Consider the following 12,673-nt stretch of genomic DNA (forward strand, 5'->3'; position numbering starts at 1 on the left):
TCAAATGAGAGCGAATACTTATTAAATTAATTAATCACACACATATAACCATGGAGCTAAACAGTTAAAAAGCAAACGGTTTTATTACACTACATGTAATTTTAAAGATTACAAGGCGTGTCTTAAAGGTTTGCTTCGGAACGCAATATAAAAAAACAGACGTCTTCAACAGTAGTATGAAGTATTTTATATTAAAGTCTAAAGCTAAGTGGATAATATAATGTTTTGGGGGGATTAGCTATGTGTTGGTATTATAAACTTTAATTAAGCTTGGCTATGTGACTTATTTTAATTTCAATAAGATCTAAAGAAAATGTTATTGAGACACTAAACATTGTTTCTCTTAACAATATTTTTCAAATACCACGAGACTTACACTATAAATATAAAAAATAAATAGAAATTAATTATATACTGTAAGCAACACCGAATAAATTTAATTTAGTTAAACTTTTTTTTTTTAATATGTATTGGTTTCAAAAGTAATCTGTGGTGCGACAGAATTTCGAATCCTTCCAAGAACTGGAAAACAGCTTCGAGCTATTTTTACGCAATAGATTCCTCTTTTAAAGACATGGGGTAAATTTTAAGATATCTGTTTCACTGTGTCGCTAAAAATCTCTACCTTTATCTACATATAAGAGTCAATTGTACCTAGCACTAGGCTAAGATAATATAAAGTGAGTAATTTAGATTCTCTTTTTTTATAACCTACTAGTAGACCCAGACAACTTCGAACCGCCAGCAAAGTTTATACATGTATTGTATATACTCAAAATACTTTTCATTGAACAAAACGTCAGTTACAAATTGTTTTCAAATTGTGGAATAAAAATTTGTTTTGCTTTGACAAAATCCTGACGTGATGGTTCAAAACAGATATTAGATTCGTGATTAGCGACCCCAAAAATATTTAATATACATACTAAGTTTAGTAACCTTTCCCCAAATCATTTGTTTGTGGTTTAGAACAACTTAGCTTAAGACCATAACATGACCTAATGCATAGTTTATGATTCTATGAGTAACAAACATTCATCTTTATATATATTTATATATGTATATTATGTAGTATGGCTTTTATTTTGTATGGAATGTAGTTTTTTTTTTTAAAGTTCTTTTTTTAATAGATGTACAATTTGTTTATAATTTAAACACTTTAGTATGGAAAACTTAAGAAACTCTAAGCCATGATTAGAGCACCTTGTGACAGTTCAAGTGGGAGGAACAACAACAACAACAGCAGCAGCAGCAGATGCTGCTGTAGCTGCAGTATAAACCACAAGATGTTAGGGCATTTTTTGAGAGGCAAGAGCAGTGTTCAACAATTATGTTGCACAAAGGTAAATTCTTATTTTATTTGGCATAAGCTGAAGGCAAATCTTTTAAATACAAATTACAAAGTACACGTCGATGCACACAAAACGGCACAAGCAAGAGCGAGACAGAGGAAGCGACCAGGCTGGGCAAAGGTAAGCAGTCGGCCATTTTGTTTGTGCGTTGCGCACAAAGGAAAGCAACAGCAGTAATAACAAAACACAACACCAATAATAATAATAACAACAACAACAACCACAATAAAAAGCAGAGCCAAGTCAAGAGGCGCTGGAAAAGCCCAAAGTGGAGTAGGGGCCAAAGAAAACTGCGTTAAGCGGGGATGTACGCGAGGGGACTGTGGCGAAGCGCACTCCTTTGCATTTTTAGTGCGAAAATAATTGTGAATTGCGTCAAAAGGTTTTTTATGCTCCTCGCAACACAAAAGGTTACACAATGGCTGCTGCTTTTGCATTTCCTTTGCGTGAATCCTTGCAGCTTTGAGCTCAAACGCTGTGTGCGGTAGCAAAAAAAAATTGCAATTTAATTGCAGTTAAATTGCTTGCAATTTGCCAAAAAAAAAAAAAGAATATAATATAAATCAGCAAAGTAAACACACATAATAAAAATAAAATTGAAAGATGTGGTCTGAAGAAGCTGTACTTGGCTGGATTTCGCAGGCCGTGCGCTCAAGTGGAAAAAAGGTTCCCAAATGTAACTAAAGAGTGTGTCTGTCTGTCTATCTTGGTATGTGTATGTGACTGTGTGTGTGTGTGGTGGGAAGATTGTGCAGGTTGCACTACTTGAGGCACTGATGCTTGTTTATGTCCATAGTATGTTATTATGTTGTTTGCTTGCCATTTGAGCGAAGCGCTCATGAGAATGTCCCTGCGGCATTTATTTCTAGGCGAATAAGCGAACACAAATATATCAAAACATAAATAAATGCATATCAAAATCGAGGATAATGTTAAAAACCAAACCATAGCAAACAACTGCAGACAACGTTTGTTGTCTCTCGAGTGCCCTCTGCACTCTGCCCCTTGCCCTCATCATCATTGTTGTGGCATCTACATAAGCATAAACGATAAGTATCTATCTAAGCGATTGAAGTGCACGGCTAATTGCAGCGGCTTTAGTTAACTGCAAACCCCTTTCATATATATATAGTATGTATGGCATGCATGTCTGCATTCAAGTTGTGCGTGTGTGTGAGTTTAGATTTATGAGCCTGGCTGCATCACCTTGGTTATTTAATTTGGTTATTGTATTCATTGACACAAAAGCCAATGCCCAAAAACAGTTAGACAGCCTGCTGTGCTGCCCTTGCCAACTGTCAGCGCCAACTGCCAGCAGCCAGCAGCCAACCGCTAGAGGCCAAAAACAAAGCAGAAGCCCTCCCAAACCATCAACAAGTCTTAGCTAAGCAGCAGCAGCAGCAGCACCAGCCAGCAGTGTGTGTTAGTCGAGTTTATGAATAAAATTACATAGGATTTGCAGTTGGCAAGCAGGTCACAGCACAGCAGGGCAGGGCAGGGTTTGGCACATATCAACGCCAAGCGAGGTATAATAAGCGTATCCACTTAATGGTTGCCAGGAGAGAGTGCCAAACACGCGGTCAACTGCAAGCGAACAATGAGCTGCCCCCCACACACACACCCACTTACTTTACATTGGTGTGCGTGCGCCAAAAATCCTTTGCCTGTAATCAAGCGTAAAATAGTACAATGAATATATCTACTCAAACAATATACTATATTCGCATTTATAACAATAGATATACGTAGGCAGATGACTGCGACCAGCGTAAGTGTATGCGTGTGTGTGTGTGTGTGTGTGTGTGTGTGTGTGTTGAAGCTGCCGATTGTCTGTGGGCAAACAAAAGGATTTTGGAATGCACACAGGTTAATGAGTTCTATAGATAACACTCGAAGGCAAGTGAGAGAGTCAGAAAGAGAGACAGAGAGCGAGAGAGCGAGAGAGCGAGTATGCGAGAGTGATATAGAGATTGTTGCTGGTGTGTGCTTGCCAATTGTCGAGGGCAGAGCTGAAAGGGGTCGCCGCCCACCGAAAGTTTGCGTACATGCAGAACAGATAAAAGTAACAAGAAGCAGACAAACGAGCAAGACAATATGTAAGCGAGGGTTGCTCATAAGGTTTGCGTAATTGTATGCTCTTTACCGTAGAGCAACTTGTCTATCCACCCGTGATTTGACAAAATGTCAATATGCTGCAGACAGTCTATCTCTCTTTCTCTCTCTCGCTCTCTCTCTCTATCTATTCGCCCTCTTGTGGTGTACTTCATATTGCGCATACGCCACGTGTACGGCAAGAAGCTATTGTTGCTTTTGCTTAAACAGTTGAGATATTATTTGCAAACGCTTAAGCATTTGCTAATTGCCGCACACTAATGACCGCAAGTTGCAAACGTTTGACACGCCCACCAATGGGGCAAATTGCCAACTGCCATTAGCGCCAACTAGGCGCAATTAATTAAAAGCTTTGTGCGCTGCTAAATAAGAATAGAAAAAAATTTATATAAAATGTAGGCACTATACAGACAGAAGCAGCGAGTCCAAGCGTTGGCAAAAGAAATGCAGCTTAATGCTAAATTAATTCCAATTACCACATTGCACGCAACAGAGGCAGTCAGCCGTCCACAGTAGTCCACAAGTGGACAAGCACACTTGACAGACCGACCAACCAACCAACCAACCAAGCAAGCACCCACCCACCCACTATAGTAATTTAGCCCCGCTAATGCGCATACTGCGGTCAACGAAAAGCCGCTGCACGCGCCACAGCTCAAACTCTCGCTGTCTCCACACTCGACGCTCCAATGGTCAGCTTCAGTTGCCAGCCATCCCCCAAACCCACCCCCATCCTTAGTAGCAACCAGCTGGTAATGGCAATGGCTGCCTTTGTGCGCTGTTTTAACTTGAATTATATTTTATATAAACTCTCGTATATATTTCTTTTATTTTTCAAGCGCACTTTTTTGGCTTTGGGCTATGCTAATTAATAATTAATTAAGTTTACAAATTGCCATGCCCACTGTGTCCGGTCATCGAGTGCCAGCAGCGCGCATTGCAAAACTTTCAACTTTTGCCAAAGTATTTCAATTTTCTTTTCTGCATTTCTTTTCCAAGCAGTTGCGTGCAGAACTTTGGCAAACTGCATAACTTTTGGCACAATGTGTCGCCTACGTCACGCCCCCGCACTCGATGAGCTTTCCCTCGCTTTCTGCTTGCAGCTTGCAGGGCGCATAAACTTTTTACTGTCGCATTTAAACGCAGTTAAACGCAGACTTGCCACGCCCGCCAGCGCAAGTCCTTGTGCTTTGCGAGCGCTTTTAAACAAAACCGCACGTGTGCGCCACCCAATGAATAGACGCTGACCTTTTGCTGGGCCACACACAGTGGCTTTCGCATATAAATTGTATACAGTAAACTGTGAAAAGCTCAAAATGCGCCAAAACATTTTCAATTTAATTGGTGTAGCATGTAAATGCTGCGTGCGAGCTGAAAATGTGGCGCCCCGTCTGCTGTTGCAAGCAATTGAGTTTCAAAGTTGCAATTAGAGCAGCTTCAATGAGTTGCTGCCCCAGGCAAAGGTCATACAATGGACACAGTTGAGACTGCCCAAAAGGCAGAAACAATACCCAGCTGAATGGAAACAAAACATGCCAGACCATTAAACTTGAAAGCGAACACAAATTTTAAAGTGTGTTGCTTAAATACCGAAATTCGGAAACGTATGCACGTCATAGCAGCAAAATTTCAGAAAATACAAGAGTTTTCTTCTGCCTGACATTAGTGTATATTCTTATAAACGCACTGCGGATTGGTGTATATAATGAAATTAAATATATGAAATGACAGTCCCTTCAATAGATCTTTGACTGCGGCGATCAGCACCATAGCACAACCTAAAGTCGAACATAAACCCAAATTACTAGAAAATAGCTTAGATCTGATAGTGTGTATATTAAATAGCACCATAGCACAACCTAAAGTCGAACATAAACCCAAATTACTAGAAAATAGCTTAGATCTGATAGTGTGTATATTAAATAAAAAAAATATTTAAGTGACACTCTAGGTTGGATCGATTGGATAGGTGGAAAAAATTGTCAAAAATATTTCCAATAAAGTCACAAATACGAAAAAGCAGCGATCTGACAACGCCACGTGCCATGGGAGTCAAGAAGATGTTATCAAGATTCACTTAGTGAATGACAGGATAGTTAGAACAAAGTAGTTAGCAAAACATTGAAAGCTCCAATGTATCGAAAGTTATTTAGAGTCGATAGAGAAAGATAGAAGTGAATATAGAAATGAAAGGCAAAAGTACGAATAATTGAATAACATTGAATAAACGAATAAACGAACATGGGTTGTTACTAAAACGTATCAAGTATTTTCTAGATTCGCATACGTTTTCCCCTTTTTCTCAGCATTGACATAACCCGATATAGTATCAGTTCGATTTGGCGAGTACGCGTTAGAGTAGAGCTATGGTCTCTAGTACAAATTAACTCTAGTTATAGCCTTCCGCCTATAATCGACCTTACACATTTTTGCAAATTTTCTTGTGAAGTGTCGCTTGACAGACTGAGATCTCTACCCCGGACTAAGAAGTAAGAAAAGTGATCTTGATCATCAAAACCCATATTTTGGGTGAATCCAACGTAAGCTTGTTTTCCTGATTGACTTCAGCCCGCAAGCTAAAGGATTCGTTGCCAAATGAAAAATCAAATTGAATTCAATTTTTCCTTTGACTACTATGAGCCCACATCTTACCAAAAAAAAAAAAAAAGTGTCAAGAGTTGGCAGCGCAGGCAACATCAGCAGCGTCGTTGGATTTCCTTACAACGACAATTTAATTGAGAAATAATTGAATAGGTCGTGTGAAGTGTTTGTTTGGCGTTTTGCGAGGCACACACACACACACTGACTCACACATATGCATGCATGAATGTATATGTATGTACTCCATGTGGCATCGGTTGGTTGCGCCCGACGCAATGAAATTAGCTTTGTCAAATGTGGTTGTGACATGTGCACGGGTTGAGATTGAATGATGCGTAAGATGTATTGCAGCGTGAAAACGACACAGCGACTTGTTAATGAAGTAGTCACAGTAAGCGGGAGAAAGCACAATAAAAAGCAAAATAAATGCAGTCAAAGGCTAAACACAAATACTAGAAATTTACGTTTGATTGCAACGCAAACAAAAAGCCTAATAGGCAAATTGTGCAATCAGCTGCAAGCTTATAATTGCAGTTGCAATTTATATACTAGTCGTAATTAAAAAAAAGCAGAGCATCTTCGTTCAGTGAATAAAAGCAGCAACAAAAACAACAATAAGAACTAGAAAATTGACAGTAATCAATTTATTTTTCAGTGTTCAGTTTTCAGTGTTGTGCTTTAGACTTTAAGCCTTAACGCTACCTTGCACCAACTGGAGGTTGGAGCGTAAGAAGCACATGCCACCGCGATAAGCCCAAGTGCAGGCATCGCTGCCCTGTGCATTGTTGTCGGCACAGGTGACAATCTTTTGGTGAGTTTCGTCAGAGTGATCCACGCGGTCGCCGCCCATCAACTGCTCGTGTATCTTATGCACATCGAAACCATGCTCAGCATCGAAGAATCCAAACTGTTCAAACACACACTTGAGGTAGCAGCGGGTCTTCTCCTCATCAGCAAACTCCCACTTGACATATTTTGCCACATCCTCGGGTGTGGCATGCACCTCCTTGGAGCAATGCTCGCGATATTTCAGCAGATCTTCGTGTGTCTTCACTACATAGTCGGTCCCATGATGGTGGTGATGATGATCGGCGGCAAAGGCCACAGTAAGACTCAGCAAGATTAGGAATAGTTTCATGTTGGTGACTAACGCTTGGATTGCAACTGCACTTTTTGCTGCGTTTGCATTCGCATTTATAGCCCCCAGCTGGACACTACTCAACTGATAATAACCTTCTAAGGTCGCTAGAATGATTGAGTGCTGCTTTGATAGCTTATCAAAGTCAGAGAAGTCACAGAATATTTGTCGCGGCACATTTGCATTCAGTGGACGACGACCAACTCTGATAAAGCGCAGACAATAAGCAATATGTAATATGATTTAAAATTCGGAAAGTAAAGTCGGGCACAGTCGATATTACGAGGCCCGGTACATAAGACTTAACATAATAAAAAACAAGTGAACAAATTAAAGTTGGGCGCAACCAACTTTTATACACACTTTGACTAAAGCATCGCAGCAAACACACGCATGCACTCACAAACACATACACACAAGACACCCAACGCGTCATAGCTCGTTTTCGCTGTAGCGTCAGCAGCGACGTTTGTATGCCGCGTCAGCAAGCACACCCCGTTGTCTATATTGAAAATTAAAATGTGAATAATTCCTAAGTTATCCGAATGCTCTGAAATTTTTGGCATCGGCTTTTCTGATTTATTTCAGAATTTAAAATATTTTTTAATGGCCTAAAATCGTTTTTTTTTTTCGTTTTCCCTGTTACCTAATTTTGCACAACTTCATAATACCCTTTTTCCATTTTACAAAAATGTCAAAGTGTATAAAAAGGCAATAAAACGAAACGAAACGAAACATTCTGATCACTAAGGTAAAAAAATTTATTCACGAACTTAACGCACCAAAAACTTTTGGGTAGTTAAAAAATATCGGGCCACAACTCCTGCGAATGTCTGAAGCATGCGCACCAATTTGCTTATATTATATTTGCTCAACATGTTATACTTATGGGAATGATCTTGATGGTCAGCTCTGCCAACTTTAAAATAAATGCTACAATATTTTAGTATCTATATGAACTAAAGTAAGCTGTTAAATTAAATTCAATTAAAATTTCCAATGTATGAACAAAGACTGAACAAATTACTGTACAATAAAATAATTCATTTTTGAATTTTAACATTTAATTGTCAAAGAATATTCATTTTCGATATGTCCACATTAGGCTATGACAAAATAAAAAAAATGCATCAACTATAAAAAAGATATGTAATAATTGATTTCTAAACTTTTAATCGCCTGTTAATGCTCGTTTAATCTAATTAATTTTAGTATTTACCACTAGAATTAATGTGATAAAATAAAATAATATTGAGCATTTATAGGAATTTTGCCTCGCTTTGATTTGTGTATGGGTCTCCCGAAATTATGCAGTGAGAGGCTCAATTTTGAACAGCACCTGATACAATGTAGAATTTTGGGGATCACAAAAATTACCAATATATAATACAAAATATTTATTTTATATTACAAAAATTTTGCAGCTCCTAAGTTAGTATTTGCAGCCGTACGAAATATTTTTATAAATATAATTTAATTGGTACAACAAAATCTACTTTTGGGAAATTTTTTATTTTTAGACTTTAGCTTTTTCTAGCTAGAATAGAGTAAATACCCAAACCGATTGCGACGACAAAGTGTCTGTGCTAAATGTTAGTCAAGACATCATCCACACCAGGCCAATTAGAGGCTGGTCTTATTAGCCATATCCAACTAAAACTTATTAAAAGCCATGTGAACAGTCGGCACAGAATTTCCAAATTTCAAACATTTTCCAACACTTTTTTCTAGTTATCCGGTTTGTCATTTGTGAGCAGAAATAAGTTGGTTTTCTATTAGAATAATATATTAAGTTTTAATACTAAAAAAAATATAATTTCAGAGAATTGATTATCGAAAATGAGATGCTTCGGGAGGAGAATGTGCAATTCAAGGGGGAGTAGGCGAAGAGGGACGCCATATCAAACTTGAAGTACGAACAGCACGAAACGCGGAATCGTGCCCTAACATCCCTTTTGGGTAATCAGGAGAGGGCTTTTGCGTCCCCGTCGGCGAGGGTTTTACTGCAAGATTTTATATTGGCGCGCATGCATGCGACTGTGTATGAGTGTGAGTGTGAGTGTAAGTGTGTTTGTGGCATGATTACTAAACGTTTTAAGCGCTAGCATTTACTATATACTAACAACTGTACAGCTAATTGTCACAAGTGCGGGCGAAACAAACGGCTGTCAGTTGTGGACGGAGAGAGTCATACGGCGGTATGCGGCCGTTCCGGTTTTGTGGAATTGTAAGTTTTACTTTAAACATATATTTGTATTTATTAATTTAATAAACATTTTTATTTGCAGGTGCAAGTGCGGAACATGATTTGAGACCATTAAGGCCTTTAAGTTGCACGAGAATGTGAAGCACGGCGTGCAGAATCAGACGCAGAAGCGGAAGCAGAGTGCTATTGTGGACACACCAAAATCGCAAGGAGTTCAAATACGGAAGTAAGTAGAGATTAAATAATAATAAATGTGTTAATAATAATTGTTTTTTGTTTTTTAGGATATTTGATATTTGGCTCGCAGTAATTTTTATTTTGAATTTATATTTTTTATTTGTTTATTTTTACGTGCGACGTGCCAACATCAAAGTTACTGGTAAGCGACAGTGCTGCTTAAATAAGTTAACATATTTTAGCGCAAATTAGCTGTTGGCGGGATCTTTGCGGGTCCAAGTGCTAAGCTACGGTTGGCCGAGCAGGGGCAATCTTTTTGGTTAGGTTAGGTTGGCAGTGGGCGGTTGAGCGAGAGAGCGGGTTATGTTAAGCCGGTCTCAAGATTTTTTCCAACGACGGATGCGGTTGATTAATTACATGTAGAATACGAAGCAGTTTTGTAGTTTAATGGCATTTATTATGAAGGTTACTAGTACCTCCGTAGATTTCAGTTGGTATCGTGATAATTAAATTAAATTAAATAAAATAAATGTCCGCACTCGCACTAAAACCACGTCTGGCCTGCACAATAGTGCTGGCAAAACATCGGGGCTCTATCGATACTATCGATGGCGGGAACAATGTTTGAAAACATCGATTTTTTTGCACTATCGATGTTTTGAAACTTTTTCCTTTAACTTTAAGTCTTTAGTTTTGACAACTTTTTAGATAACTAATTTAACAATCTTATTTTGCAGATGATATATGACAACGAAGGCTTCAAAATTTGCGCAAAAAACTGTTGTGTATTCCAGCCACTTCAGTGGAGAGTGAGAGAATTTTTAGTAAAGCTGGCATTGTGATCAGTGACAAAAGATCCTCACTTAAACCGTCGACTTCAGACAAAATAATTTTCACGAGCAGGAACAATTGGCTTATACACAATTGAAACTTGTTACAAAAGGAACTATGAATTTGATATGACAAAGTGAAATGTGATTTAATTTTATAATTTTGAATTTTTAATTGGTTTACGTTAAAATATTAATATTAAGTTAAAAAAAATACAAATTGAAATGTTAATTTTTTGTTACAAATTTTTGATTAATTTATTTTATTTTATTATTTTCTTTAAAAATAAAATATAACACACCGAAAAGTAATTTTTTTGTTACAATTAATTTATTTGTTAAAATGATAATGAAACAAAAAAAAATAAAATGTGATTTTTTAATGAAAAATCGATAGTATCGATGTTTTTCCGTCAAAACATCGAAAAAATTGATAGTGGCAAACACCAGCACTACTGCCAGCACTACTGCACGATGCCCGGGAAGAAATAGAAAGAGCCAGGGACGGGAAGCGCCCAGAGACGAAAGAGAACCAGGTCTAGGTCCTCTAGGTGTCCGATCGATAACAGAACTTTCGGTGGTGGTAGGCTGATCCCACCATTGCGGTGACCGTTGTTGAGCAGTAATTGGAGTTAAAGTGATTGTTAACACTGTAGTTAAATTTCGTTGTATGTACTTATTTAAGTACCGAATACAATTATAAACACACATATATACATATATATATGTCGGATCTAAAATTATTGTTCTCAGTGTATGAAAAATAATTTGGCACGTTGCTTTTCACACGGTTCTTCTGTAGTACGCTTTGTTCCTGTTATTTGCCAGGTGGTCAAAATAGTTAGAAACGGGCTTGATGCGTCAGGTTAGAAGTTTGAGAGAGTTACGCACTATACGATTGTCGTGCGTGTATACTTGAGTCACTGCGAGAGACAGAGACGGCTTGAGGCCTTGGACAGAAAGTGCAAGGTGGCAAGTGAGGTAATCAATTGTTTGTATCTGAGCCAAAAGGAGTTATGATGCACCGAGATGAGATCTTTCCAATTTGTTTTGACTCTGGAGCAGAGTGTTTTTTAATCCGAAGTAGTATTGCCGATAAGTTTGATGGCAAACACATTAAAAATATTGTTACAATACGGGGTATTGGTGACGCTGGTATTTCCAGTATGTTACAAAAGTTATGTAAATGCTCTTTTAATAGAAATTCTATTTCATGTCATACCAGATAAGCATCTCACGAATGATATTGGTAATTGGCAGATATTAGCTAAGTTAAAATAACGAAATTGCCTGGAAAAAGCTTAGATTAAACTTATACTGCGAAAGGGTTGTTATAATAGATAAATACATTGGAAAACTCCCACCCGTAAACAATGTTTGCCTGTAATCCTAGAGCATTTAGATGAGCAGTGATTAATCACGTCCACGAATCTATTATGCATCTAGGTTGGGAGAAAACGTTGGATAAAGTCTATGGCTTTTACTGGTTCGAAAACATGTCGAAGTACGTTCGTAGGTTTGTCGAAATTTTCATTAAAAATACTTGAAAATACTTGAAAAGTTATGGGCATAACTTCTTAACGGTGAGAGATAGGAGCTTAAATACGATTTAATTTATATGGACCCAAGATTGGCGAAATTTTCATAACAATAATATTAAAATCATTAATGCCCATCAACTTCTTAAGGTATGAGAGATAGGAGCTTAAATACGATTTAATTTAGTAGGATCCGCAAATGGCGAAATTTCATTCAAAATTACTTGCAATCTTTAAATGCCAATAATCTTCTTAACCTAAGAGATAGACTTAAATACGATTTAGTTTATGGACCGCAAAGATTGGCGAAATTTTCAACAAAATACTTGAAAATCTTTAAATGGCCATAACTTCTTAACGGTGAGAAATAGCGTTTTAATACGATTTAATTTATATGACCCCAAATTTGGCGAAATTTTCATTCAAAATACTTGAAAATCTTTAAATCCATAACTTCTGCAACGGTTGGAGAGAGTAGAGCTTAAAAGTACGATTTAATTATAGGACCCGAATTTGGCGAAATTTTCATACAAAATACATGCAAAACTTTTAATGCCCAAAACTTCTTAGACGGTGAGAATAGGGCTTAAAAATACGACTTAATTTATATGGACCCAAATTTGGCGAACCACTTTCATACAGAAATAACTGAAATCTTAAATCTGGTTACATGTCCTTAGCGACCCTGTATTTTTATTGTGGACTTGCCCGGCTAGCCT

The 12,673-nt window shown here is 37.7% G+C and overlaps 1 protein-coding gene across 1 annotated transcript; it reads right to left on the minus strand.

The window, feature by feature from the left end:
• Positions 1-6,684: 6,684 nt before the first annotated feature.
• LOC108602256 (general odorant-binding protein 99b) lies at positions 6,685-7,244 on the minus strand. The gene has a single exon (XM_017990310.2). The coding sequence runs from the start codon at positions 7,201-7,203 to the stop codon at positions 6,751-6,753; it is 453 nt and encodes a 150-aa protein (XP_017845799.1). The 5' UTR covers positions 7,204-7,244; the 3' UTR covers positions 6,685-6,750.
• Positions 7,245-12,673: the final 5,429 nt, after the last annotated feature.

This window comes from Drosophila busckii, chromosome 3R (assembly GCF_011750605.1).
Source record: "Drosophila busckii strain San Diego stock center, stock number 13000-0081.31 chromosome 3R, ASM1175060v1, whole genome shotgun sequence".
Taxonomy (NCBI): Eukaryota; Metazoa; Arthropoda; class Insecta; order Diptera; family Drosophilidae; genus Drosophila; species Drosophila busckii.

Coding starts and splice junctions, on each gene's coding strand:
- LOC108602256 (XM_017990310.2), bottom strand. CDS start 7,203: ATGAAACTATTCCTAATCTTGCTGAGTCTTACTGTGGCCTTTGCCGCC.